Genomic DNA, 25,325 nt, shown 5'->3' on the forward strand with positions numbered 1-25,325 from the left:
TCTATGCTTTGGATAAATGTGTCTGCCAAGCAACTAAATGTAAATGTAAATGTAAAATCTATAGATAAATCATTAACAAGAAAAAAATCAAGTGGGCTGCTGCATTACAGACAATTACTATTTTGCAATTTATGGGTGACCTATAATTACCTAACATTACCTAACACTGAATGTTAATTCCTCCGGGCAAAAATGAATGTCAGGCCTAAGACTCTTATATATGCTAAAATGATATAGTTATAGAAAGCAGCAAGGAGAGTGGGCAATGGATCTCAAACTGTACTCTTCCAAGATCCCCTCAGTGTATTTCAGTGTACTACAAGAATACATCAGGGCTCCACTACATGGGCCATGATGTTAATTTTTTTTTACTTCTGTTGCAGTCTTGACAAAGGTTCTTGTTTTTAAACAGACATTTATTAACAAAAGCATATTTGATTCTGGGTGGTGCAGTGGGTAGCGCTGCTGCCTCGCAGTTGGGAGACCTGGGTTCGCTTCCCGGGTCCTCCCTGCGTGGAGTTTGCATGTCCTCCCCGTGTCTGCATGGGTTTCCTCCCACAGTCCAAAGACATGCAGGTTGGGTGCATTGGCGATTCTAAATTGGGCTTGGTGTGTCTGTGTGTGTCCTGTGGTGGGTTGGCACCAATGCCCGGGACTGGTTCCTGTGTTGGCTGGGATTGGCTCCCGTGACCCTGTGTTCGGATTCAGCGGGTTGGAAAATGGATGGATGGATATTTGATTCTAGTGTTATTACACTGCCTTTGTTTTTATTTTTTTTTAACATAACATAAACTTAATAATGTTTCAAAAACAGCCTGTATGTTTTAATAAAGAAATTTTATTTTTACTAGTGCCTGAATTTCTTAATCATAACATAAAACTAGTAGGCATTTTTTGGTATAAACAATAACCAGTAATTATCAAAATACAAAATCTGCCACTGCAGATATTTTTGATAACAACAAAAGCTGTTCACTACTCACTTGGCTGAAGTATTTTTTTTGACATTAAGCGTAAAGTTATTACATATTTCTGAAAATAAAGGATCAAAGGTGATTTTTCAAAATGCAGAATAAATAAATCACTGCAGAAAATATTTTTGTAAATTTTAATTACAGAAGCTTCCTGGTTATTCTCTGGATTCAGTACTAGAGTGCTTTCATCAATAATAAGCACATTTTTACATTAGTGGAAATGCAACTATGTTTTCTCTCCATGTGTAAAAATCAAGTCAACTGAAAGTTGACATTTACAAGTCTGTCAAATCCTTGCCATTATTCTAAAACACAACAGCTCTTTATGTCAGTGTGGCATGAAATCTTCTTTTCACTTTTTTCCTATTGGTTCATTACTAGCAGCCAGTTTCCATTCTAACTACAAGTTAGTAGCTACAGTATGTTATGCTGTGTTGTTCAAGTGAACATGAGTGAACACTAAACCCTGAAATGCTGTACATATGTGGGAAGTCCATCCAGTCTCTTTCTATATATGATGCAGACACTGGAGACACATTTAATGCCAGATGTAAATGCAATCTAGCTAAACTATATACAGATTCAATGTATATATGTATGAAATGTAATTTAAAAGGATTCTTTGTTTAAAACTGTCTGTCATTGTGCAGCATAACACATTTTGAATATTGAGAAAGCAGTCCACTTTTTAAAAGACACTTTTTATTACTCTACTGTAGCTTCATTTTAGTGCTTAAAGTATTTTACTGCTATTTTAAACTTACTTTCAGTCATTCTGCGGCCCCCAGGAAGTTTCTTGGGGCACCTAATTGAGAACACTGCTTTATTGAACTAATTGTGCTCAAACATACTCCATGAGCCTTTCTAGAGCAATGATTTTACATATTCTGTCTTTCTGAAATTCACCATGCCATCCTGCCCTTAGACCTCTTCTCTAAACTGGGTTATGCGAACACAGCTAAACAGTCAAGACCTCAGCCACAGACAATAAAGTTTCTCATAATCTTCTTTTTCCATTTGTACCAGAGACTCAATTTTTCACAGAGCATATGGAGCTTTCAAAATACCACCTCTAACACACATTTAACTATATAACTATCTAACCATGTTGTCTGATTCATAATCTGCTATTGATCCACTGAGCTCCTGCCCACTTTTCACATGTCTGACAACATATCACACCTTGTGCAAGTTGCTGACATAAAAAAGTACAACATCAACAACAGTAGAAAAATGAAAGAATTTAACAAGTACATCAAGTTGTAGTTGACAGAATTATACATGTATGGCTTGTCAATAGTGGAAAAGTACAATTAGATTCAAAACAGCCTCATTTTTTTGCATGTTGCTAAACCACTGATACGATACCAGTCACGGACATGTATACAGCATTGCATACAAGAGGAAATGAGATGTGCTAAATTCTTTCCCTAAAGGGGGCATCAAAAAATTGTACACTAATCGTTGGTGGTTTTGACTTAGCTAACCTCTTCTTTCATAACACATCTTGTGATAATTTAAAATCTGTCAGAAATATGTTAATATTCTCTTTTTACAAGAAAATGCTTTTATTTCAATTAAAACTGAAATATGTACTGTCAATTCCCAAAGATTATGAAAAAGCTTTACAGAACAAATTACCTTAAACCTATCCCATCTTTACAAAGAAGTAAAAACTGTAATTTAAATTATATATAAAAACAAAAATTGTGTCAAACTGCAAATGTTAATTTCCATCCATCCATCATCCAACCCACTATATCCTAACACAGGGTCACAGAGGTCTGCTGGAACCAAACCCAGCCAACACAGGAAGCAAACCCCAGGCAGGGCACCAGCCCACCACAGGGCACACACACAGGACAATTTAGAATCACCAATGCACCTAACCTGCATGTCTTTGGACTGTGGGAGGAAACCGGAGTACCCAGAGGAAACCCACACAGACACGGGGAGAACATGCAAACTCCACACAGGGAGGACCTGGGAAGCGAACCCGGGTCTCCTAACTGCGAGGCAGCGGCGCTACCTACTGCACCACCCAAATGATAATTTACAACCAGCAATTTTGAAGTTTGAATGAAAACCTGAAAAACTTGCTATACAACACCATACCCAAAAGATATTTTAATTTCAACAAAGTATAAAACAGGTTTTAAAGAATACTAAGCAACTAAAATAGTAAGATATGATATTAAGATCTGATAAATGAAAAAAGGAGAAACTGGCAGAGAATATATCCAAGAACATTTTTTCCACTGTTCACACAATGAACAGTACATGACAGTGCATCACAGTTTAGAGTGGGAGTGATGAGGACACCATATTATGCATAATTGCACTAATGTGTATGTGTGTTATTCCTGTATTTGTATTGTTTGCTTTTTCCAGAAACGCCAGTGTGCTTGAGTGAGTGAATGAGTGCTATTACAATAAGTTTTGGATTATGAATACAACTGGATTTTAAATAATTTGATTATTCAAAACTAAACAAATTTTCCCATTATTAAGCTTCATGTGACTGCAGATGCACTTCATGACATGGGCCAGAGGTCCGGCCTGTGCAGCAAAATGTACAAAGAAAATAAACCTAGACTAAGCATTAAAAAATTATACACACACAGAGAATATGGAAGCTCCATGTAAACAATGCCAAGACAGAAATTACAACTTAGTACTCAGGAGCTGTAAGGTAACAGTGATGACCACTGCACCACACTCAATTTATTATTTTTTTACATGGAATAATAATTTTTTTTGTTCTAATCTACAAAATTATTGGAAACCTGTGTTTTCCTAAACATGAGTGACAAAATTCACTTTGGTACAGCACAGTGCTAAGTTTAAATTTATCTTTGATTGACAAAAGAGGCTTGACTGAAAAAGCATATATACATTAAAAGTCCAACTCTTGCTCATTCCAAAACACTTAAGTAAGCTCATGAACATCTATTAAATTGTACTTTCAAATGACTTCTTGTCTTGATCAACCAAGTTTACAAATATACTTGTTTACATTTTAGTTTGGGCCACTACAACAATGGTGTGAATGTCTAAGTTAAGAGAGTCAGCTGTTAAATTCAGTAAACTGGGGGAAGGTGTCTAAGTTTGTGTCTCATAAAGTTGATTCAACAGCAATCATAAAACAGAAATGAAACCACACCAAGTATTGCACTTTGGAAGAATGGGAAATCTCATCTGGCTAAGTTGGGAAAATAATTACAGTAAAAAGTCAAAGGCAAAGTAAAAGGAAAAATGAAATAAACTAGCATTAACAAACACTAAAATAGCATGCCACTTGTGGAAGTTAGAAGAAATTGCACAGTCCAACCCATTTGAAAAGTTTATACATTTGACTATTATTTTACATTCAATCACAGTTAATTTCATTTGGCTTTTTTTGAAACTGATACAGAAAAGGCATCTTTAATGTTAAAGTTAGAATAGACTTCTGTAAAGTGGTCTAAATTAATTGCATATATAAAACACAAAGTAATTGATTGCAGTTATCCATCCCCTTTAATATGACACACTTAAATTATCACTGTTGCAGCCAACTGGTTTTAGAAGTCACACAGTTAAGTTAAATGCAGATTTCCTGTCTTTAGTCAAGGGCTTTCAGTTCATTGTAGTCTAAATGTGCCCTCATCTGGAGGTCTAACTCAGGGTGAGTCAGTATTGTAGCCTAAGCTATACAATTAAGAGAAAAGGACACTCCATGCAACATTGTGATAAAGTTATTGAAAAGCACAAGTCAAGCGATGGATTCAAGAAAATATCCAAGTCACTGAGTATCCCTTGAAGTTCAGTTAAATCAATCATCAAGAACAGAAAGAGTTTGGAATAGATCAAAGTCAACCTAGAACAGACCATCCACAAAAACTGAGTGAATGTCAAAGAAGACAACTAGAGAATGAAGCCATGAGAACTATGATACTGTATCTCTGGAAGAGTTATAAGTTATACTAGTTGAGAATGGAAAGACTGCATACAACAGCTGTTCCCAGATGTTTCACAAATAATGTTAGCAGTAAGAAGGTTCTATGGTCTGATGGGACCAAAATTGATCATTTTGGCAATCAGCCTAAACACCATGTTTGATGTAAGCCAAACACTGCACATTACCAAAAGCACAACAAAGTGAAGTATGCTTGTGAAGAATCATGACATGGGGATTAAATAATATAAAAAAACTCCCTAATTTATGATGTATATTTCTGAAACAGTACTGGTAACTCAAAGAGCCACTGGGCAAAATATGTTATTCCCTAAATACCAACATATTAAATTAAGTTAATAACTTATAATAAATATATGCAATTCCCAACTAAGTTAAGCATTGTAGTGAGCAAAAACAGAGCATGTGACCAAACATTAAACACAGAGGGCAGTAGTTTAGAGGAAAGCATGCATTTATCTAATACAGTTATTTAATGGTTGTTTCAAAATGGGAAATAAATGTTATTTGTACATTTATGCCTGAATGGACAAACAACGAAAATATAAAATATTTACAAAGAAATGTAGTTTTGTTTCAAGAATACATATATTCTTAAGAATAGTAGCATCTCTGTTTTACTTGTATCTCTAACTATGTCTATCAGAAACATTTACTTTTCAGTATTCCTAATAATCTAAGATACATTGCATAGTAATTGTATAGCTATATACTGCATTGGCCATGTAAGAGTACAAAAATAATTAGATTTTTTTTTGCATTTAATAAAACTCTACAACATGAAAATAGTTTCTTACAAACAACACTATCACTAGATTTACTTAAATACATCAAATGAGCACTTCCTATATATTCTTAATATGTGATTATTAAATATTTCATTTGTACAAGCATAATAACCACTTTCTAATTAAAGACATAAAACAAATATAAATTATATATTACCTTTCTGGCAACTTATTTAATATAGAAGGCTAAAATGGAAATCAAATAATACACAAATCTGGTGTCTTTTCAGGGTGTCTCAGAACAAAATCTTACTAGAATATCTTGTGGGATGTTGTTTTTTACTACTTTAAAAAAAAAACTGCAAAATGAATCAATAAAGTCTTTATAGAAGTCACCAAAGCTGCTTTGCATGCATCCTTGTGGTGTCCCTTTCAAACAGCATATTATTCATCTTTCCTATTACCCTTGCATTCTAATATAAATTTAAGGTGCAATGAGAAGTCAAACAAAATGACACCTTTTATTGGTTAACTGAACAGATTACAATGTGCAAGCTTTCGAGGCAACTGAGACCCCTTCTTCAGGCAACTTCTAACGGGGCCTGAGCTGCCTCGAAAATCAACATTGCAATCTGTTCAGTTAGGCAACAAAAGGTGTCATTTTGCTTCTCATTGCATCCATTACGGCTAACATGGTACAACACCCTACTACTACAAATTTACGGTGGAAACTTATACAACTAATTATAAAGAAACAGATCTTTTAAAACTGCACACTGTCATTTTATGTTGCCAACTGCCATGCATGGACAGCACATATATATTTTTAAACATAGTTTCCAAGTAAATGGTCACAGAGAGCCAGATCAGGACAGAATGGACTGGAGATCAGGTCACATATGTACAGCTAAAATACAAGTCTGTAATCGAAGTAACAAGCACACTTTTCAATTATGGTAAAAAATTAGAGTAACCAAATAAAGCCGTAACAATAATGTGAATCTGCTAACTCTATCCAAACACTGATTATACCAGGTGCTACCATTAACAGAATGTCTTTGTGAAAAATAATAATTTTTGAGTCTGGCGGCATAGCACTTGAATTGTTGGAATATATTTTTATGGGGTCAACTGTTTGCTGGGATGATTAAAGCAAAATGTTTGTTTCATGCAATTCACATCATAATTGAAATCACGGCTCTAAAATGTGCCATGCATTTTTAGAAGCTGGAAAAACTTTTTGATGGTGCAGTTTTTTGCATTAAAAGATGTTTAGGTAGTATACATAATTAAAATAGCAATCAGATAAAACAATACTTTGAATCACTTATTTGATCACATGTATGACTTAATACAAATACTGTATCTTAATTGTATTTAGAATTTACTAAATATAAACTATTGTAATTTGATTGTTATTCTGAGTAACGTGCCTAATGAATGTAAGCTTGCCTTTACAGCTTTGGAATCATAAAAATGTGCATTAGAATTCACTCTACAGTCAGTAATTCCTTCATTTGATTAAAATCACTTGAATTGTTTCTACTTTGGCATATTTGAGAAAGATCTGAACATTTCACTGAAGGAACCTTAAACGTTATGGTATGTGTGAGCCGTGGGAGTGACTGTAAGACCTGCGATGAAAAAACGAGTCGTTCTGGGTGTAGTCTGGCTAAAACCGGAAAGGACTTTGGCTACTTATGATATTCTATCAATGCCTTGAAGGAAAAAAAAGTGTGGAGAATGCTAAAAGATACTAATGTAGTGTGGTTGTAATGTCGGGCGTCTTGAAATTCAAAACCTATCGAATTCTTTACTTAATGTTTTAAGTTCGTTCCCAACAACAATAAATAAAATGTAATACTCTCCACCACTCTACGCGCCCAGATTGAAAAAGCGTCAAAAAGTAGCACAGAGTGCAGGTTTAATAAACAGCATAAGCCTAAGAATGCAGGGTTACTTTTGGACGCTTGGCTTTATTATAAAGAGACTACTGTATTCTGCCTCTACTTTCGCCCGGTGATGCAGAAGAAACTCGAAGATATGATGTAAAAATAATAAAGCTTTTTACTTGTTACCTGGTTCTTTGCTCCCTTTAGGCATCTCTCAGATTTCCGCTCATCCTTAAATATACTTGTGACACCGAAGACTTCAAAGGGTACATACAACTGGTGCCAGTCCACAGAAACGCACACACACTCCCACAGACACACACACAGAGCAATCTAATGCGCTTAAGACCAAACCAATCAAACTGCAGGTTGACCCGCGACATGCCAACTTAAAAAGCACTGGGACTTTGCATTCGCTGTACAAATGTATTCCACAGGCGAACGCTGTACAAATATGCGTTCTTTATTTTGGTTAGTCGTACTGTAAACGATCACAAAATCAAGTGACATTAATAATCTAAACTATCCAACCGCCCCGCTTTGCCCTACTGTGTGTTAGGCACGTATCTCATGTGAGCGATCCTTTTACAGTGTCGTCACAGTCTTCCTGCATTAGCTCGCAGCGACCTCTCTTGTGTTTATCTCCCAATAAACGTTCCTTACATACCTCTTCCGCTGGTATGTTTTGGGAGCCCATCCCTGATGCTGTCTGTAAAACTGTGGGCGAGCTTGTATGTGAGGTGTAACTGCTATCGTCAATACTTTCTAAAACCAAAAGTCTTTTTTTGTACCTTTGCCCAAATACACTTTTTGATTTTGATCCTACGAAAGAATCTAGAAAGCTGTGGTGACAGTTACATTTACAATATTATTAAATAAAATTCACTAAGGTTAGGCGCAGCAGATGTGCTGCAATATGTTAATTGTTTTAAAATATTGTTTGCATTTTTTTAAATATTTGTTGGTTTGTTTTTTAATTTATTTTCCCAAAGCAATTTGAAAATCCCAGACGATGACACATTTTTACACGTGATTTGCTCTGGGATAGACAATGAATCAGTGGTGGGGATAGAATTAGCAATCTTTGGATTTTCAGTCCACCATCCTTAATGAAAGACCTGATAGCTATTCCAAGGACTGAGTTAATGCAGATTGTTAATTGTTAAAAGGCCGTGGATGGCTCTTCAATATTTTGCACTCTGTTATCTGTAAGTAGCCAAATTTCCCCCCTGGGACAAATAAAGTTGGTTTGTTCATTTGGTTTGTGTGTCTGTCTATCTGTCTGGCCTTTAGACCACTTTAAAGGATAAACACCACATTTCCTATACCAAAATTCTGGTCAAATAATATATATTATGACGCTTAATATAACATAATGCTTTGGAATTACACTAACTTCATCATCAGTTTTTTCACCACTTTTAATAAATGTGATAAGAATACTGAACATGTGCAAAATGTATTGGTATGGCAAAAACAAACCCCCCAAAAAACTACCGGTACCTTTTAATGGATATTGTTGTCCTAGGCAAATGTCCAGGCATTTTTATAGGCAGAGGACCCATTGCGGATCAATATTCAAGACTTAAATGTAAGGAGACTAGTACAGTAATATTAATATGTGAGCTGTTAACGGAAAATATAACACTACAGACAAACATTGCAAAATTGAAGTGTAATTGGTAGGCTCTTATTACAGAACCAAACATTTGACAGTATATCAATACATAGGCAACCACTATTGAGGAAATAAGGTGTACAACATGCCACAAAAAAGAGATATACATAGAATTTCTACTTAAAAATAGCTTTTACACATGCAACACATTTCCAAATGACAATTTACTGTGACGCATAGTGTAAGACAGTATACACACTGTAGCAAAGACGAGCAAAAAGAGTAAAATACATGTAAAGGCAGTCTTCAAAAACTGCGTTGTAGTAAATGCCCGAGTGAAAGAGCTAAATTTATAGATTGAAATAGCAGAAAAAACATAATGACTTGCAAAAAAGTTAAAAGCAGTGCAATTAAATTTGAGAACAAGTGTGACCCCAAATACTGTGGAGCACAATCACAGTACACTCTTTCACCACAGTAACGGCCAATGCAGTGCAAATTCGACATCCCAGTGTTCAATAAGGCTGTAAAGGTGGATGAAGTTTGCAGCATAGGAAAAGTCTCTTTGTCAGAAACTGCATGATGACATATAAATCAGTTTTCCTAAATTAAAAAATGTCTTGCACATGTATGCATGTATGGAACCCTAACCATTGTGCAAAGTAAAGTACCACATGTGCACTGCTAAAGCATCATCTGGTCAGAGGTGTCAGTAATACAGTATGACACCTGAAACAATACGTAATGTTTTTATAAAATATTTTTAGTTGGAGAATACAAATTGATTTTTAGGAGACCTTAAATGCATGGCACCTGGAGGAACAACAAAAGAGCACAAGACAAAAGGGTGGCAATAAATGAGCACTGTGACAAATATGCTGAGGAAAATGCATAAATAAGTAAATGCAGCTAGTAACCCTCCCTGGAGTTAGTTTAGTTTACCAGAAAGATTTTTTTGTTATAAATGAAATGTATATGTACCATAAAAAAACATAACACAAAGAGAAACACTATACACAGAAAACAGATGAAGAGTGACCAAAAACATATGTAAGTAAAAGTGCATTTATATTGCGCAATCCTTTGCAACTAGTCTAAAAGATATATCTTTCGATTTGTTGGTATTAATTGTAGCAATTATGCTGGACATATCTTGATTTGGAAATATTGCAGGAGTGGGCAACATGGCCAAAAATCCATATGAGGTTATTATAGTTAAAAATTTGGATGGTTTCAGTAGACATTGGCATATTGTGGTTTAATAATGTATGTATTAATGATTAATTTTGCAAACAGGTGCACCTCTTAACCTGCCAAAATGCTTGTTAGTTTTCTGCTATTCAAATTCCTTTGTTTGTCATTCTACTTAAAATGACACACCACTCTGGGTACCCGTAAAGGAGTAGCCTTACTTATTACATGCACTTTACATGCAAAACCACACACAAAGAAATTAACTTTACAACATTAATAGGTTAGGTTAGCTAGACTACATCATCACAGAGGGAAATTTGTTTGCAGCAGGAAATTACAAAAAACAGAAGACATTGTTACACATATCCAAGATATAAACAAAGACACAACATTTGACAACCAATGTTATTGCATAAAACCACACATAAGATCAGTACAAAGAAAAATAATTAGTTTCAACAATACACAAAACAATAATACATAATTTAACATTTAACAGCATCCCTACAAGTAACATAATTTAAAATGTTTATAGATCTAGGAATAACAGAGTTCTTAAACCTATTGCTCTTTACCTTTGGAAGCCTAAATCTGCAGCCTGATGGCAACAGCTGGAATTTTGAGCAAAGAGAATGGCTACCGTCTGAAAGGTTTGAGTTGACTTTCTTTCTGACATATTTGTAGTACATTTCAGTTATGGAGGTCTGCTGTGAACCAATAATTTTACTGCTAATTTTTATAATGTTGTTAAGATAGTTTATATTCTTGTTGCTGAGATTGTCAAACCAACAGGTAAAAGCAAATTTAAGAATAAAGGACTTATAAAAAAAGTGTCATTATGATTTTGCCCACTTTAAAACAGCTTAGTTTTCTAAGAAAGAAAAGTCGTGACTGTTCCTTTTTACACTTTTGCTCTGTGTTAAGATCAAAGTTTAGTTTGTTATCAATGATTGTTCCCTGATATTTGTATTGCTCTACCATCTCCACTGTCTCCTTTATAATTAAAGTTGAGAAAACAGATTGTTGGGAGCACCTGAAATCTACAACCATATCTTTTGTCTTAAAAATATTTAATTGTAAATAGGAGCGATCACACCATTGAACAAACTCATTAACAACAGGTCTATGGCTATCTTCCTTATCTCGTAAAAGACTTGCAATGACAGAGTTGTCTGCAAATTACAGGATAATAATATACAGGCATAAAATCATATTTCCTGTTTCCTTTGGCATGTACAACATTCTTAAAGGGGTAGGGCCAATTATTGCACAGAGATCAGAAACAAACAAAATATGCAAATACATTACCTTTAAGACATTAATACACCTGCATAAAATCACAATTTCCATTTCTTTTTGTGATAAAATATCCTTTATGTTTAAAACTCCTTAAAAGCAGACACAAAACGTAAAATATAATTGAATCCCTTGCACATCCATCCATCCATTTTCCAACCCGCTGAATCCGAACACAGGGTCACGGGGGTCTGCTGGAGCCAATCCCAGCCAACACAGGGCACGAGGCAGGAACCAATCCTGGGCAGGGTGCCAACCCACCGCAGGACACACACAAACACACCCACACACCAAGCACATACTAGGGCCAATTTAGAATCGCCAATCCACCTAACCTGCATGTCTTTGGACTGTGGGAGGAAACCCACGCAGACACGGGGAGAACATGCAAACTCCACTCAGGGAGGACCCGGGAAGCGAACCCAGGTCCCCAGATCTCCCAACTGCGAGGCAGCAGCGCTACCCACTGCGCCACCGTGCCACCCATCCCTTGCACATTTAAATGTTATTAGCTTTAAGTGTCCACTAAATTACATTCCTGCAGTTTTTTCCAGAGCATCTGCCCAAGATAAAACAGCACTCTTTTGTTGCTACACACTTTTTTTGCACCATGATCTTCTGTGAGCACCCTTTTGTCCCATGTGCTGTTCTCACTGCACAATTGCACCCTTTTAGTACTCTACATCTTTGATTCTGATTTTCCTTCTGCCTTTATCGATTGAGTACAGTAGGTTCCAGGTTTTTTTTTTTCTTAAATTTACCAGTCAACTTTAGAGATGGAAAGAATGTTAAATTTATGTAAAGAATGTTGGTCAGTGAAATGGTGTGTTTACTATGGATGTGACCCGCAAAACCATTTTTTCATTGAAAAGGCAAATTGTTGATAATACTTTAAAAGTTTTATGGATTGCATAATTTAGAAACATTTGAAAACACAAATCATAAACCATGAGACAAATGATCAAGCAAACTTTTATAGAAGGACAGACTAGAAATCATAGTCAAAATTGCACTGTTGGTTACCTGAAAATTTCAAAATGTAATATTCTAATTCTTTTTGCTAGGAGCTTTCTTCATTATTTTTAAAATAACATTACTGCAATTATTCAGTCTTAAATTAAATGGCATCTTACACCTTATCAATTTACCTATGTGCAATGACATGCTGCACTGGAAAAGAGTCCTTTGGCAAATGCAGGATTTTAATATCTTATTAAGGTGCTTTCCACTTTACATTTTGTTACAAAAAACAACACTAATTTTTATTACAAAATTTTGAAGAACACAATTTCACTCCTGAAAGGCCAAATACATAAACAAATTCCATTAGGAATGGCTGTCATTTGGTGGACAGCATCACCCAACTGATTAAAAATTATTTTTTAAAATTATTAATATATCATACATCACAATATATTCTGTACAACTATAGCTGACAATGCCTGGTAATATGAGGGTGCCACTCTGGTTACTGTTCTTTGTTCTGCCAGTAAAAAAACCTCCTCCCACATCAATTCTCAATGTATAAATAAAAGTCTTATACAAAGAAGGCAATTAGAGACACTTTTATCATTTTTATCTGTTGGTTTCAGAAACATTGGAACCTAAAACAGTAAACTGCTAACTTAATAAATCCACCAAGATATATACCCAAGTCACAACAGAGAAACTCATGTTAATTTTCTTTCTGAAAGAAAATTCCAAAATTGTGTAAATTAATGTGTCTCTGTCTCACTCCAGCAGCCACTCTATGTTGTATAGGTGTTCTGCCCAAGAAGGAAACATCAGATAATAATTTGTGAATATGAAATGAATGCTATTAGTTGACAAACTCAAGTAAAAACAGACTAAGTTCAAAATCAAGAAGTTGAACAAAACTGAAACACCAAAGTCCAGTCAATCAATGTAGTTATTCTTCTCTGGACCTTTTTTTGTCATAATCTGACCAAAACTACACATAGCTCAGTCCAAGCCTTATAAGAGCATTATACAACTTAAGCATAACCACTTATGAATTGTATTCATGTCAGAATGTTATGTTAACCAGTCATAGGAATGATTCTTTTATTTATGTCACCAGGTTGTCAAGTAATTTATCTTGAGAGAATAACTAATAAAAAGCATGTCTGTTTCCCCTGACTTGATCACATTTTTGAAATAGAGTGAAAGCAAAGTCCTTTCGATTTTGCACCCTGTATGTAGCAAACAACTTGTTATTCTCTGTATTACAACACCATTTCATGTGATACTCCAAACAAATTCCAATGACACTCCTTACACGTATGTATACACATTTCAAGTTAATCACATCCCGTCTTTGCTGACAAACTTCATCAGGTCCATCATATTTTCAGTGTGCCCACAGGGACATTCACAAGCTGCTTTGGAGTGCTTACTGACAAGCTTTGTACCTGCTATTTTGTGGTAAACTAAAGTTTGATTTTAAGGCTAAATGCTTTTTCTCGCAACTATCTCCTAATGTCTGCTTTTATGACATGCAGAGGAATAGTGCAACTACAAAACCTTGACTGCAAATGTAAATCCAATATAAAAAAATGGCAAAAATACCAAACCTATTACCTTTTTAATAAACACTTTCATTACATGTTGTTTTTAATAATGCATCATCCAACACAGCCACAGGCGATGCACAAACCAGTGTGTTTCTTCATGCCGGTCCCAAGCCCAGATAAATGGGGAGGGTTACGTCAGGAGGGGCATCCGGTGTAAAATTTTGCCAGATCAACATGCGGGCAAAAATACAGATTTCCATACCAGATTGGTCAAGTCCTAGATTAACAACAACCACCACCAGTACTGTTAGCCAACAGGGTGCTGGCGGAAATTGGGCTACTGTTGGCCGAAGAAGTAGAAAAACAGGGGGGAGATGTGTCTGGAGGAAAGAGTAGAGGATGAAGATAAAGAGAGTGGAACTGAGGGTTGGAACTTTGAATGTTGGCAGTATGACTGGTAAGGGAAGAGAGTTAGCCGATATGATGGAGAGAAGGAAGGTTGATATATTGTGTGTGCAAGAGACTAAATGGAAGGGGAGTAAGGCCAGGTGGATCGTAGGTGGATTCAAATCGTTCTATCATGGTGTGGATTGGATGTGAAATGATGTAGGGGTTATTCTGAAGGAACAGTATGTCAAGAGTGTTTTGTAAGTGAAAAGAGTGTCAGAAAGTGAGTTCTGGAGTGAGTTGGATGAAGTGATGGACAGTGTACCCAAGGAACAGAAAGTTGTGATTGGAGCGGATTTCAATGGACATGTTGGTGAAGGGAATAGAGAAGATGAGGAGGTGATGGGTAGGTGTGGTGTCAAGGAGAGGAATGAAGAAGGTCAGATGAAAGTGGATTTTGCAAAAAGGATGGGCATGGCTGTGGTGAATACATATTTTAGGAAGAGGGAGGAACATAGGGTGACTTACAAAAGTGGAGGAAGATGCACACAGGTAGATTATATCCTGTGCAAAAGTGTCAATCTGAAGCAGATTAAAGACTGTAAAGTGGTGGCAGAGGAAAGTGTAGTTAAGCAGCATAGGATGTTGGTCTGTAGGATGATGTTGGAGATCAAGAAGAGGAGGAGCATGGGGGCAGAGCCAAGGATCAAATGGTGGAAGTTGAAAAAGGAAGACTTCAAGGTTGAGTTTAGGGAGGAGTTAAGACAGGTACTGGGTGGCAATGAAGAGTTACCAGACAGCTGGGCAACTACAACAGAAGTAGTAAGGGTGACAGCAAGAAAGATACTTGGTGTGACATCTGGACAGAAGAAGGAGGAAAAGGAAACCTGGTGGTGGAATGGGGAAGTACAGGAGAGTATACAGAGTAACAGTACAAGGAGATAAGGTTTAAGGTGAAGAGAGAGGTGGTGAGGCTAAAGAAAAGGCGTATGATGAGTTGTATGAGAGGTTGGACATTAAGGAGGGAGAAAAGGACGTGTACTGATTGGCTAAACAGAAGGACAGAGTTGGGAAAGATGTGCAGCAGGTTAGGGTAATAAAGGATAAAGATGGAAACGTACTCACAAGCGAGGAGGGTGTGCTGAGAACATGGAAAGAGTACTTTGAGAGGTTGATGAATGAAGAGAATGAGAGAGAGAGAAAGAGAGAGAGAAGGTTGGATGATGTGGAGATAGTGAATCAGAAAGTGCAACGGATTAGCAAGGAGGTAGTAAGGACAACTATAAAGAGGATGAAGAATGGAAAGGCCGTTGGTCTAGATGACATACCTATGGAAGCATGGAGATGCTTAGGACAGATGGCAGTGGAGTTTTTAACCAGATTGTTAAATGGAATCTTGAAAAGTAAGGGGATGACTGAGGAGTGGAGAAGAAGTGTACTGGTACCGATTTTTAAGAATAAGGGGGATGTGCAGAGCTGTAGTAACTACAGGGGGTTAAAACTGATGAGCCGCATGAAGTTATGGGAAAGAGTAGTGGAAGATAGGTTAAGAAGGGAGGTGATGATTAGTGAGCAGCAGTATGGTTTCATGGCAGGAAAGCGCACCACAGATACAATGTTTGCTCTAAGGGTGTTGATGGAGAAGTATAGAGAAGGCTGGTTGACAGATGAGATTAGACAGGGAGTAGTAGTAAATAGTAGGGAGCAGGTTGAGGAGACCCTGGAGAGGTGGAGATATGCTCTAGAGAGGAGAGGAATGAAGGTCAGTAGGAACAAGACAGAATACATGTGTGTGAATGACAGGAAGGTCAGTGGAATGGTGAGGATGCATGGAGTAGAGCTGGTGAAGGTGGATGAGTTAAAATACTTGGGATGAACAGTATAGAGTTTTGGGGATTATGAAAGAGAGGTGGAAAAGAGAGTGCATGCAGGGTGAAATGGGTGGAGAAGAGTGTTAGGAGTAATTTGTGATAGACAATTATCAGCAAGAGTGAAAGGGAAGATCTACAAGACGGTAGTGAGACCAGCTTTATTATATGGGTTGGAGACGGTGGCACTGGCCAGAAAGCAGGAGACAGAGCTGGAGGTGGCAGAGTTAAAGTTGCTAAGATTTGCATTGGGTGTGACGAGGATGGACAGGATTAGAAATAAGCACATCAGAGAGTCAGCTCAGGTTGGACAGTTTGGAGACAAAGTCAGAGAGGTGAGATTGCGTTGGTTTGGACATGTGTAGAGGAGAGATGCTGGGTATATTGAGAAAAGGATGTTAAAGTTAGGACTGTCAGGCAAGAGGAAAAGATGAAGGCCTAAGAGAAGATTTATGGATGTGGTGAGAGAGGATAAGCAGGTGATGGGTGTGACAGAGCACAATGCAGAAGACAGGAAGATATGGAAAAAGATAATCCACTGTGGCAACCCCTAAAGGAGGAGCCAGAAGAAGAAAAAGTAGAAGATTGTCCACCATGCTTAGAATTGTGGTAGGATGAAATGTGCCAAGCCAAATCACATCATGTGATATTCTTTGAAAACTGAGTAGTAACCTAGCTATATCTCAAACATTTTTCAAATTACTTTCTTCTGCTATAATTTGAAATGCCTGTCTTAAAGAATATCTTTCAGAAATACAGATTCAGAGAATTGCACGCACACACACGCACACACATGCGCACACACACACATTTCTCTATTATAAAACAAAATCTTCAGACGAGACTACTGTCAAGAGATTTTTTCAAGTCCTGCGAGACAAAACTATTGCCAAGAGACTTTGTCAAGTCCCGCCCTCCTCTCAATCATTTTCAACCATGCCCACTGTCCTCTCACCTCTCATTAGTGTGAATGCTTTTGTCAGACACAGTTCCTGCACTCTTAGCTCTTATAAATTTTTAAGTTTTCCTCACTTTAAGTTCCCAATAAAAGAAGACTTATTATGTCCAAATCCTACTGAAGAATTTCATCCTGAAGGGCTATCAACAGAAGAAATGAGTACATGGGCAATCCTAGCACTGAGAAACATTGAAGTCAAACGAAGTAACACGAAAATTGTCGATTGGTTACATGGCAAATTGGTTAAATGCGTATCAATAGACTATGCTGAAATAGTTGGTGGTGATGGTGCGGAAGTTGAAAACATCAGCTTACAATATCCCGTCGAATATCTACAACTGTTAACACCATCCAGTCTTCCACTGACCGAATTACTGTTGAAAGAAGGATGTATTGTAATGTTACTGCGTAATTTATGTCTGAGCAATGGGCTATGCAATAGGACAAGGTTAGTTGTATTCAAAAGTAGTCGAACAATTCTGACATGTAAAATTTTAACAGGTGACTAGAAACATAAGATAACATTAGACACCAAAGGAGATCTTGATATGCCATTTGTATTAAAATGTTTACAGTTTCCCGTTAGAATAGCTTTTGCTATGACAATTAACAAATCACAGGAACAAACTCACAGGCAGTTAAACGTTGCGTTGTCATGATGTAAGTCCAAACACGGAATCAAAATTCAGTGCAATATTGACGAAAAGTTAATTTAAAAAATTGTTTTTACTGAAGTTTTACAGTAAAAGTGTAAGTTTAAAAAGTATTTGCATGTTAATTTCAAAGCCAAACTGAACAAGAATGTATAACAAATACCTCTAACACAACATGAAACATTATTTTCTTTCAATTTATTATGTTCTATTATTTTTTACTATGGTTAATTACTCGGAGTAATGTAAAATAGTTAGTTTTATTATGCATATGTAACAATTCCCATGAAAATAACAATGTTTAAATTGAACATCTGTTTCCCCATACGTGAACGGCAGATCCGCGAAGTGGCTAGCGCATAGCACCTGACCAGGGGTTGGCGAGCGAAGCAAGCAGGGTGCAGAGCCCCCTAGTATTCTAAAGCATTATAAACACACACATACAGTACATCTTCTCCATCTTTTTCTACTTCTTTATATTACGCAAAAATGAACACATAAGGGCACCACGCACAATGAAGCAGTAGGAAACATTGCCTAACAGATCCAACAGATGGAATCCCATATGTTCTCCATGTGGAATTTGCATGTTTGTTCTGTGTCTGCATGGGTTTTGCTCCAAGTACTCTGATTTACTGCCCAGATTCCCAGGATGTGTAGTTAGGTGATGTAATGATTCCAAATTGACCTGGAATGACTGTGAGTGTAGATGTGACTGTAATTAGACCCTGTACAGGGCTGCTCCCTATCCTGTGCCCAGTGCTGCCAATACAGACTATGCCCCCCTATGACCCTGAAATAGATTTGTTATATTTTGTATTTATATGCTTTGTTTAAAATAAAATACAATAAAATCATTAAAACTCAGTAGAATGGGTTGTATATAGAGGCTTCCACTGCTTAACAAAAATGAACATATATAAAGCTGCCTTTTCTATCTTATGAACCATGATGACGCTGAATTTTCACACACAAATATAGGAGAAGGTTTGGGAGCATGCACGCACCCACCAGACGATGAACCACCTCAGGATCCCACATTAGGACCCGAGCGCAGCCGTGCAATGGGTGACCCCTTAGCCCCACAATAATTTGAATTGAGTGGAACAGTGTGAAGTTTTATACAGTGGCTAGAGTGCCAATTTTGCCACCAACCCCTCAGGTTTACCATTTAGGTTAATGTCATACCCAGGACAGAGCAATTGCAGACTAAAGGCCTTGCTCAAGGGGGAAACGGGATTCGAACCACAGATCCCTAGCCTCAGAGCCACTACTCCGCCTGCACACACACACACACGTACAGTATATCTACTCTCTATATATAAAATCCTAAGCCTAAAATTGCAACAATTTTGTGCAATGATTTTTTATCACTTTTTATGTCACTTTTTTGTCACGCTTTAAATTGGGCTTATTTTAAAACCTACATATATATGTTTGGTATCATTCTTTTCAGAATTTATCGAACTGTAATGTGTTGTTCTTAGATTTTCAGATTCTTATTCCGTTTTTAAATTATGAACTAAAAAATATCAAGAACTCACGTCCCGTGAGACCCGCAAGGATTTAAAATGTTCAAAGCACTGTGCAAGATGCAGATCACATGGCACGGCAACAGCAGCAGCAATCCAGCAGCTGATCGAGCAAAGAAAAAAAAAATGCATTTTCTTCCCTTTCTATCACCGTTTAAGAGGGGGTTTCAGAGGAACGGCCGTGTCTCCTTGGGGTGCGTTCAGCCCCCCTTTTCACAATGACGTAGCACAGTCCACAGGGGTTCACAAGTAAAGCAAGCAGGGGGGAATCCCCTAGTATATATATATATATATTTATATATACACACCTACTGTGAGCTGATTTTAAAACTTGCACCACTAGTTATAAACCCAGTCATCTTTGCAGTCATTCTAAGTACAGACCACTGCAGTAATGCTGAACAGCCTGCTGATGCACAATCCCAGTCTCAGTTAATCTCATAGTTGATACTGTGTTCAGAGACTGTCCTAACAGCATCCTGCAAAACAGTGTGGACCTGGATCCACACATTGCAGTGAGATGTACTTGTGCGATCCCATGAATTGGTTCACTCCCTTCGTCACATACATGACCAAAATGTCTTCTCCCATTATCCTGCACATCATGGCTACAAAAAAGATTGTGAATTAGTTGAAAAATCCAAGACTGAAAGGAAATACTTTTGAATGTGAAACTTGAAGTGATAATGCTAAGGTAAACAGCTTTATTAAAATTAAAGACAATGAAAGACAATGTCTTATTAGGGTTTGCTTTGATGAAAAATGTTATTATTAAACTATATTAGTCAATTTTTATGTATTTTGGTGTTTTGTTGGGGACAGGAATGCTTAAAAATGTTTTCAATTTAAATTAATGGTAAAGAGGTGTTTTGTTACAAAAATGTACGTATTTGTATTTATACACACACATACACCCACATATGTAAAACTTTATGCATATACATGGACATACACATATATACATTATACTGTATATAGTCACATGCATAGTTATGATCTGTCTGTTCTAGAGTCTAACGTAAAGGGTTCAAAGCAGAACAAGTTAAAAATTACACTGGAATCTAACTATCCTCCACACCCAACTTCAGCCAAGAAACCAAGAAAATCTTGACCAATCAGAAGACCTGTCACTGAAGCCCCACTCCTTCTGGTCCATCCACTGTTTAAACTGTGTATATTCAAGAAATCACTGTGAACTGACAACCAGTGTATGAGCAAAGCACATCAGCAGCTCTTACTTAAAATATTGGTTAGGCAATTAAACTCAGTTACTGCTACTGTTTAAATTTAACATGGCACTTTCTGTTTGTATATTTGTCTGATTTACAAAATGCCATGTCTAAGTAAAAAAACAAGTATGAAGTGCACGAAAAAGTTTTAAACGGACTAATTGTTACAGACACCTCACTAGAAAAAGGCATAAAATGACCTAAGCAACAAAAAAGTATACAAAATAAATAGTAGCTATTCCAGCCAATATTAATTCATCTATTTTATAAAGCCCACTTCTGAATTTCAAGGTTGCATTGGCTAGAGCTTATCTAGGTAACAGTGACCATGCAGAGCAGGAAATAAATATGGACAGAATCTTACCCTACTCCACAAAATACTGTAGATAGTAATGTAAATAAATACAAAATTAAGCATTCATCAATATGATTAATAATTAATCTCATAATTTAGAATAATTATTCAATAGCAGTAGAGAAAATTTTAATTTTTAAGTAGCTTAACTATAATAGGCATTACTTTAACAAAATTACAACATTTCACAGTTGTAATAGGTGTAAAACATATAGTTATGTATTCAATGTCTTATTAATGTATTTATTTTGATTACCTGTTTTCCTCTTATTATCTGATGCTTCAGTCTCAATTCCTTTAAATGCAGCAGTAGGGATGAATGCTCCCTTCTTCTCAGAGTCAGATGCCAGAGCTGATTTAGGGAGGTACTTAGAAAGCCACAAAAACTGGGGACAGGGATCCTCAGACATATCAACTCCTGGTATCATGCAATAAAATACAAATAAATATGGTAAACATCAAGCAAGTTTAAATATTTCTGACTTTTGCTTTTCCTGCAGTGTGATAGGTCATCACTAGCATAACTAATTATCTGAACAGTGGGCTCTAATTCAGAAAACTACTTCTGCAAATGAAGTTTTTCCTGTAACATACTTAACTTTTCAGTCAGCATATGAAATGATGGGTGATTGGTAGGCACTGCATAAGAAATTAAGTTTTTTTTTTTAATTTACCATGGTATTCACAGATAACATTAACAAGGGTTAGTAATTTACTTACCAAACAATACAACAACATCCAAAAAAACTTGTTCAATGAATCTGTCTGTCATATGGTTCTTTCTACGGCAATACCATAAACATTTACAGTACTAAGAATTTAGCATTATATAACAAGTTACTAGATAGATAGATAGATAGATACTTTATTAATCCCGATGGGAAATTACTAGTGAGGAAAACTGTTTTTGAAGCATTGTTTTCCTAATACTGTACAGTATATAAACAGTGTAAACGGCAACAGCAATACATTCATAAAAATGCAAATCAGACAACATCATATATCACACTGTATTAATAATTAAATTATGATAAATAAACCTGAAGATAACTCTTCAGCTATAACTTGACTTCTCATGTGAACAACTAAATGGACATCAGCTTATTTTAAAGCACTTACAACCTGATTGCTTTATGAATCTAAAAGTAACATGATACAATATTTATTTTGAATAATGGGAATGTATAAAAATATATTATTTTAAATTTTAACTTAATTATTTTAACAATTATTTACTTTACTTGTTTTTACACATGGTTTATCAATAGTTATTAACAGATCTACACACTTTTTATAGCATCTATCTTCTGAAGATTGCAAAAAAGAAATTTAAATTGTCTTGTATTTTTAATTTGTTTCCTCTTTAAATATACTACTACAGTAAACACTTTGTCATACTCACACAAATTATAATGTTATTCTTTTGAATTTCCAAAACCATACTCTTAAAATGTGTCCAAACTTTGTAGCTTGTTATTCTTTGGTTATACTGAAAACAACTATAGTCATTTTAGTAAATGAATGATCAGTTTCACTTTTTTAAAAGAGTAGGAAACAGAATGGAAGCAATGGGACAATTATATCAAATGCAGCACTTCCACAGTACATTTTCAGAGATGCTTTAAAGTGCAACAAGAGTACTCCTTTAAGAAATATCAACTTATATTCTACAGAATCAGTATGTGTAACAACTTTAAAAAAGTAATATTTTTCTTTGTCACTACAAATAAACTAAATGTTCCTACCTAATCTCTTTAATAAAAGTTTAAGAATAAAGCTTACCTTTAGATTTTTAACTGACTCTCTCTGAAGCCTCTTCCATATTGCAAAACCCACCATAAGCTACAGCCTCATTTAACAGGCAAATGTGAGCATTTTCCTGTAAAGTGTTTGGTAATGTCAAACTGTTTAGCAGTACTTTTTTTTTTTTTTTTTTTTTTTTAATAAGAGTTATTAAATGTCATCCCAACTATAAAACACTGTTTTCAAAACCTGCCCCCAAAAGTAAATTTCTTTCTTAAAACTGCAAGGGTCAATTTGATAAATTTGCAATATATGCGTAAATAAATAAATAAATAATTCATATAATCTTTAGACTTGTTTTTAATCTTAACACATAAAATGCTAAGGATTCCCTTAGTATACTTTATGCTGTAATGATTTTCTCAAAGGGTCTCCTCACTCTCAAGGCACAAAAATTTAAAAAAAAAAACCACCACACCCCATTTCTTAGTTTGAAGCTGTTGCGGTCTAATACATTTCAACAGCAAAGGGATATAAATTTAAATCACAAAATAAAAATCTAGAAATGGTATTTGTCTTGGGGTCTTAAAACCCAAATGTTATCATGACACATTTATAGCGACACATAAAGCATATTGTATGCTAAAACAAACTCTGATGATCACAGCATTGTAGTAACATGTAAACTAAAAAGTAAAATGAGTATAATCCAAATAAAGAAAAAAATAATAATGATTCAACCACCCATCCATACAACCATCTTATGGCCAATGTTCTTCTGGCATAAGGTCATGCTTAGTGGGAGTCCATTATATGGGTCCAATTTCATGATGCCAATCAGTCCACTCAGATTTGAGGAGAATTTACAATCAACACATAAGCAGTGAACTTGTCAAGATGATTAATAAAACTTGCAAATTTTCAAACCATAAACGATGTTTTCTCAAGTAAGCAATTTAAATGGTCTGACTCTATTAATTTTAAATTGTAAATGCTACTTAATAAATATAGTTTGCAATCTGGGTTTTGAAAACGTAAAGTAAATTGAATCAACTTGATGTCTACCAGTGTTTGTCCACAGTTCATTTATAATAAGTCTATATATTTAAAGCCATAAATAACTTCATGTTCTGTTACTAAAACAAACTTCCCCTTTGTATTACTAAACAGAAACGCTGAAAAGTATAAAACAAGATTTTTTTGTACTTGTGTTGCTGCATTTGCATTTTCTTTAAAATCCATCTCATTTGTAAGATAGTTAATATAGATAGATAATATATAAATAAATAAATAAATTCAAGAAAACAAGTACCTTTCTGTGAAGCTAACCAACGTGAAAATACACAGAAATTTAGATTGCATATTAAACTTTCATTTATGCTTAAAGTGAGTGCTCTTCTTAGTAAATATTAAACAGCAAATATGCCGCTCTGTCAGAAAATAAACAATTCAAACTGTCTTCAGCATTATTTGCACTTTTTTGACATAATGCTGTTTGGCAGAACACACCAGTGGCATCAGGATAATTCATTTACACTTTAATTACTGGTTTTGGTATCATTCAGCTCTGAAAGCCAGTTTGCTTAAATGTATCTTATTAACACCTGTTCAAATGGTGAAAGAAGACAGCAAACATTTTTGGGATTTAACACGCTATCAGTGCATGCTCCCAACCTCACCTCACCTCACTAGTCTAAAAGTGCTCTTCTTCTGTGTTCTATGAAAGGACTCAAGATGGTATGCAGAACATATATGACTATTGCGTTCCAGTATGCACCATTGAGATGGCTTGAGAGACAATTATTAATTAACATTCACTCACTTCCCACTTTATTAGGTGCACCTGCTTGTTTTATACAAATATCCAATCAGCCAATCACATGGCAACAGCTCAATGCATTCAGGTAAGCAGCCATTGTCAGCAAGATCTGCTATAGTTCAAACTGAGCATCAGAATGAAGAAGATAGGTGATTTAAGTGACTTTGAACGTGACATGGTAGTAGGTGCCAGACAGGCTAGTCTGAATATTTCAAAAAGTGCTGATCTTCTAGGATTTTCAGGGACAACCATCTCTAGGGTTTACAGGGAAGGGATATATCCAGTGAACAGCAGTTCTCTGGATGAAAAATGATACCCGATGTTAGAGGAAAATGGCCAGAATGGTTTGAGCTGATAGAAAGGCAACAGTAACTCACATAACCACTCATTAAAACCGAGGTAAGCTGAAGAGCATCTCTGAGCGCACAATACATTGAACCTTGAAGCAGATGGGTTACAGCAGCAGAAGACCATACTGGGTGCAACTCCTGTCAGCTAAAAACAGGCAACTGAGGCTACCATTTGCATGAGTTCACCAAAATTGGACAACAGAAGATGGAAAAACATGGCCTGGTCTGATGAGCCTCAATTTCTGCTGCAACATTCAG

At 35.9% G+C, this 25,325-nt stretch overlaps 1 protein-coding gene across 3 annotated transcripts in view; it reads right to left on the bottom strand.

Moving 5' to 3' along the window:
- inpp5b (inositol polyphosphate-5-phosphatase B) overlaps positions 1–21,578 on the bottom strand; it is a 72,062-nt gene extending 50,484 nt beyond the window's left edge. For 2 of the 3 annotated variants that reach the window (XM_051919084.1, XM_028819595.2), the window contains exon 1: positions 7,739–8,111. Coding sequence is in view for 2 of the 3 variants with exons in the window: in XM_028819595.2 (XP_028675428.1) it covers positions 7,739–7,763 (25 nt within the window). In the remaining variant the exon portion in view is untranslated. Of the gene's footprint in view, positions 1–7,738; positions 8,112–21,411 lie in introns of those variants that run through there. The other variant, XM_028819596.2, reaches the window with a different exon arrangement.
- Between the last annotated feature and the right edge of the window lie 3,747 nt (positions 21,579–25,325).

This window comes from Erpetoichthys calabaricus, chromosome 14 (assembly GCF_900747795.2).
Source record: "Erpetoichthys calabaricus chromosome 14, fErpCal1.3, whole genome shotgun sequence".
Lineage (NCBI taxonomy): Eukaryota > Metazoa > Chordata > Cladistia > Polypteriformes > Polypteridae > Erpetoichthys > Erpetoichthys calabaricus.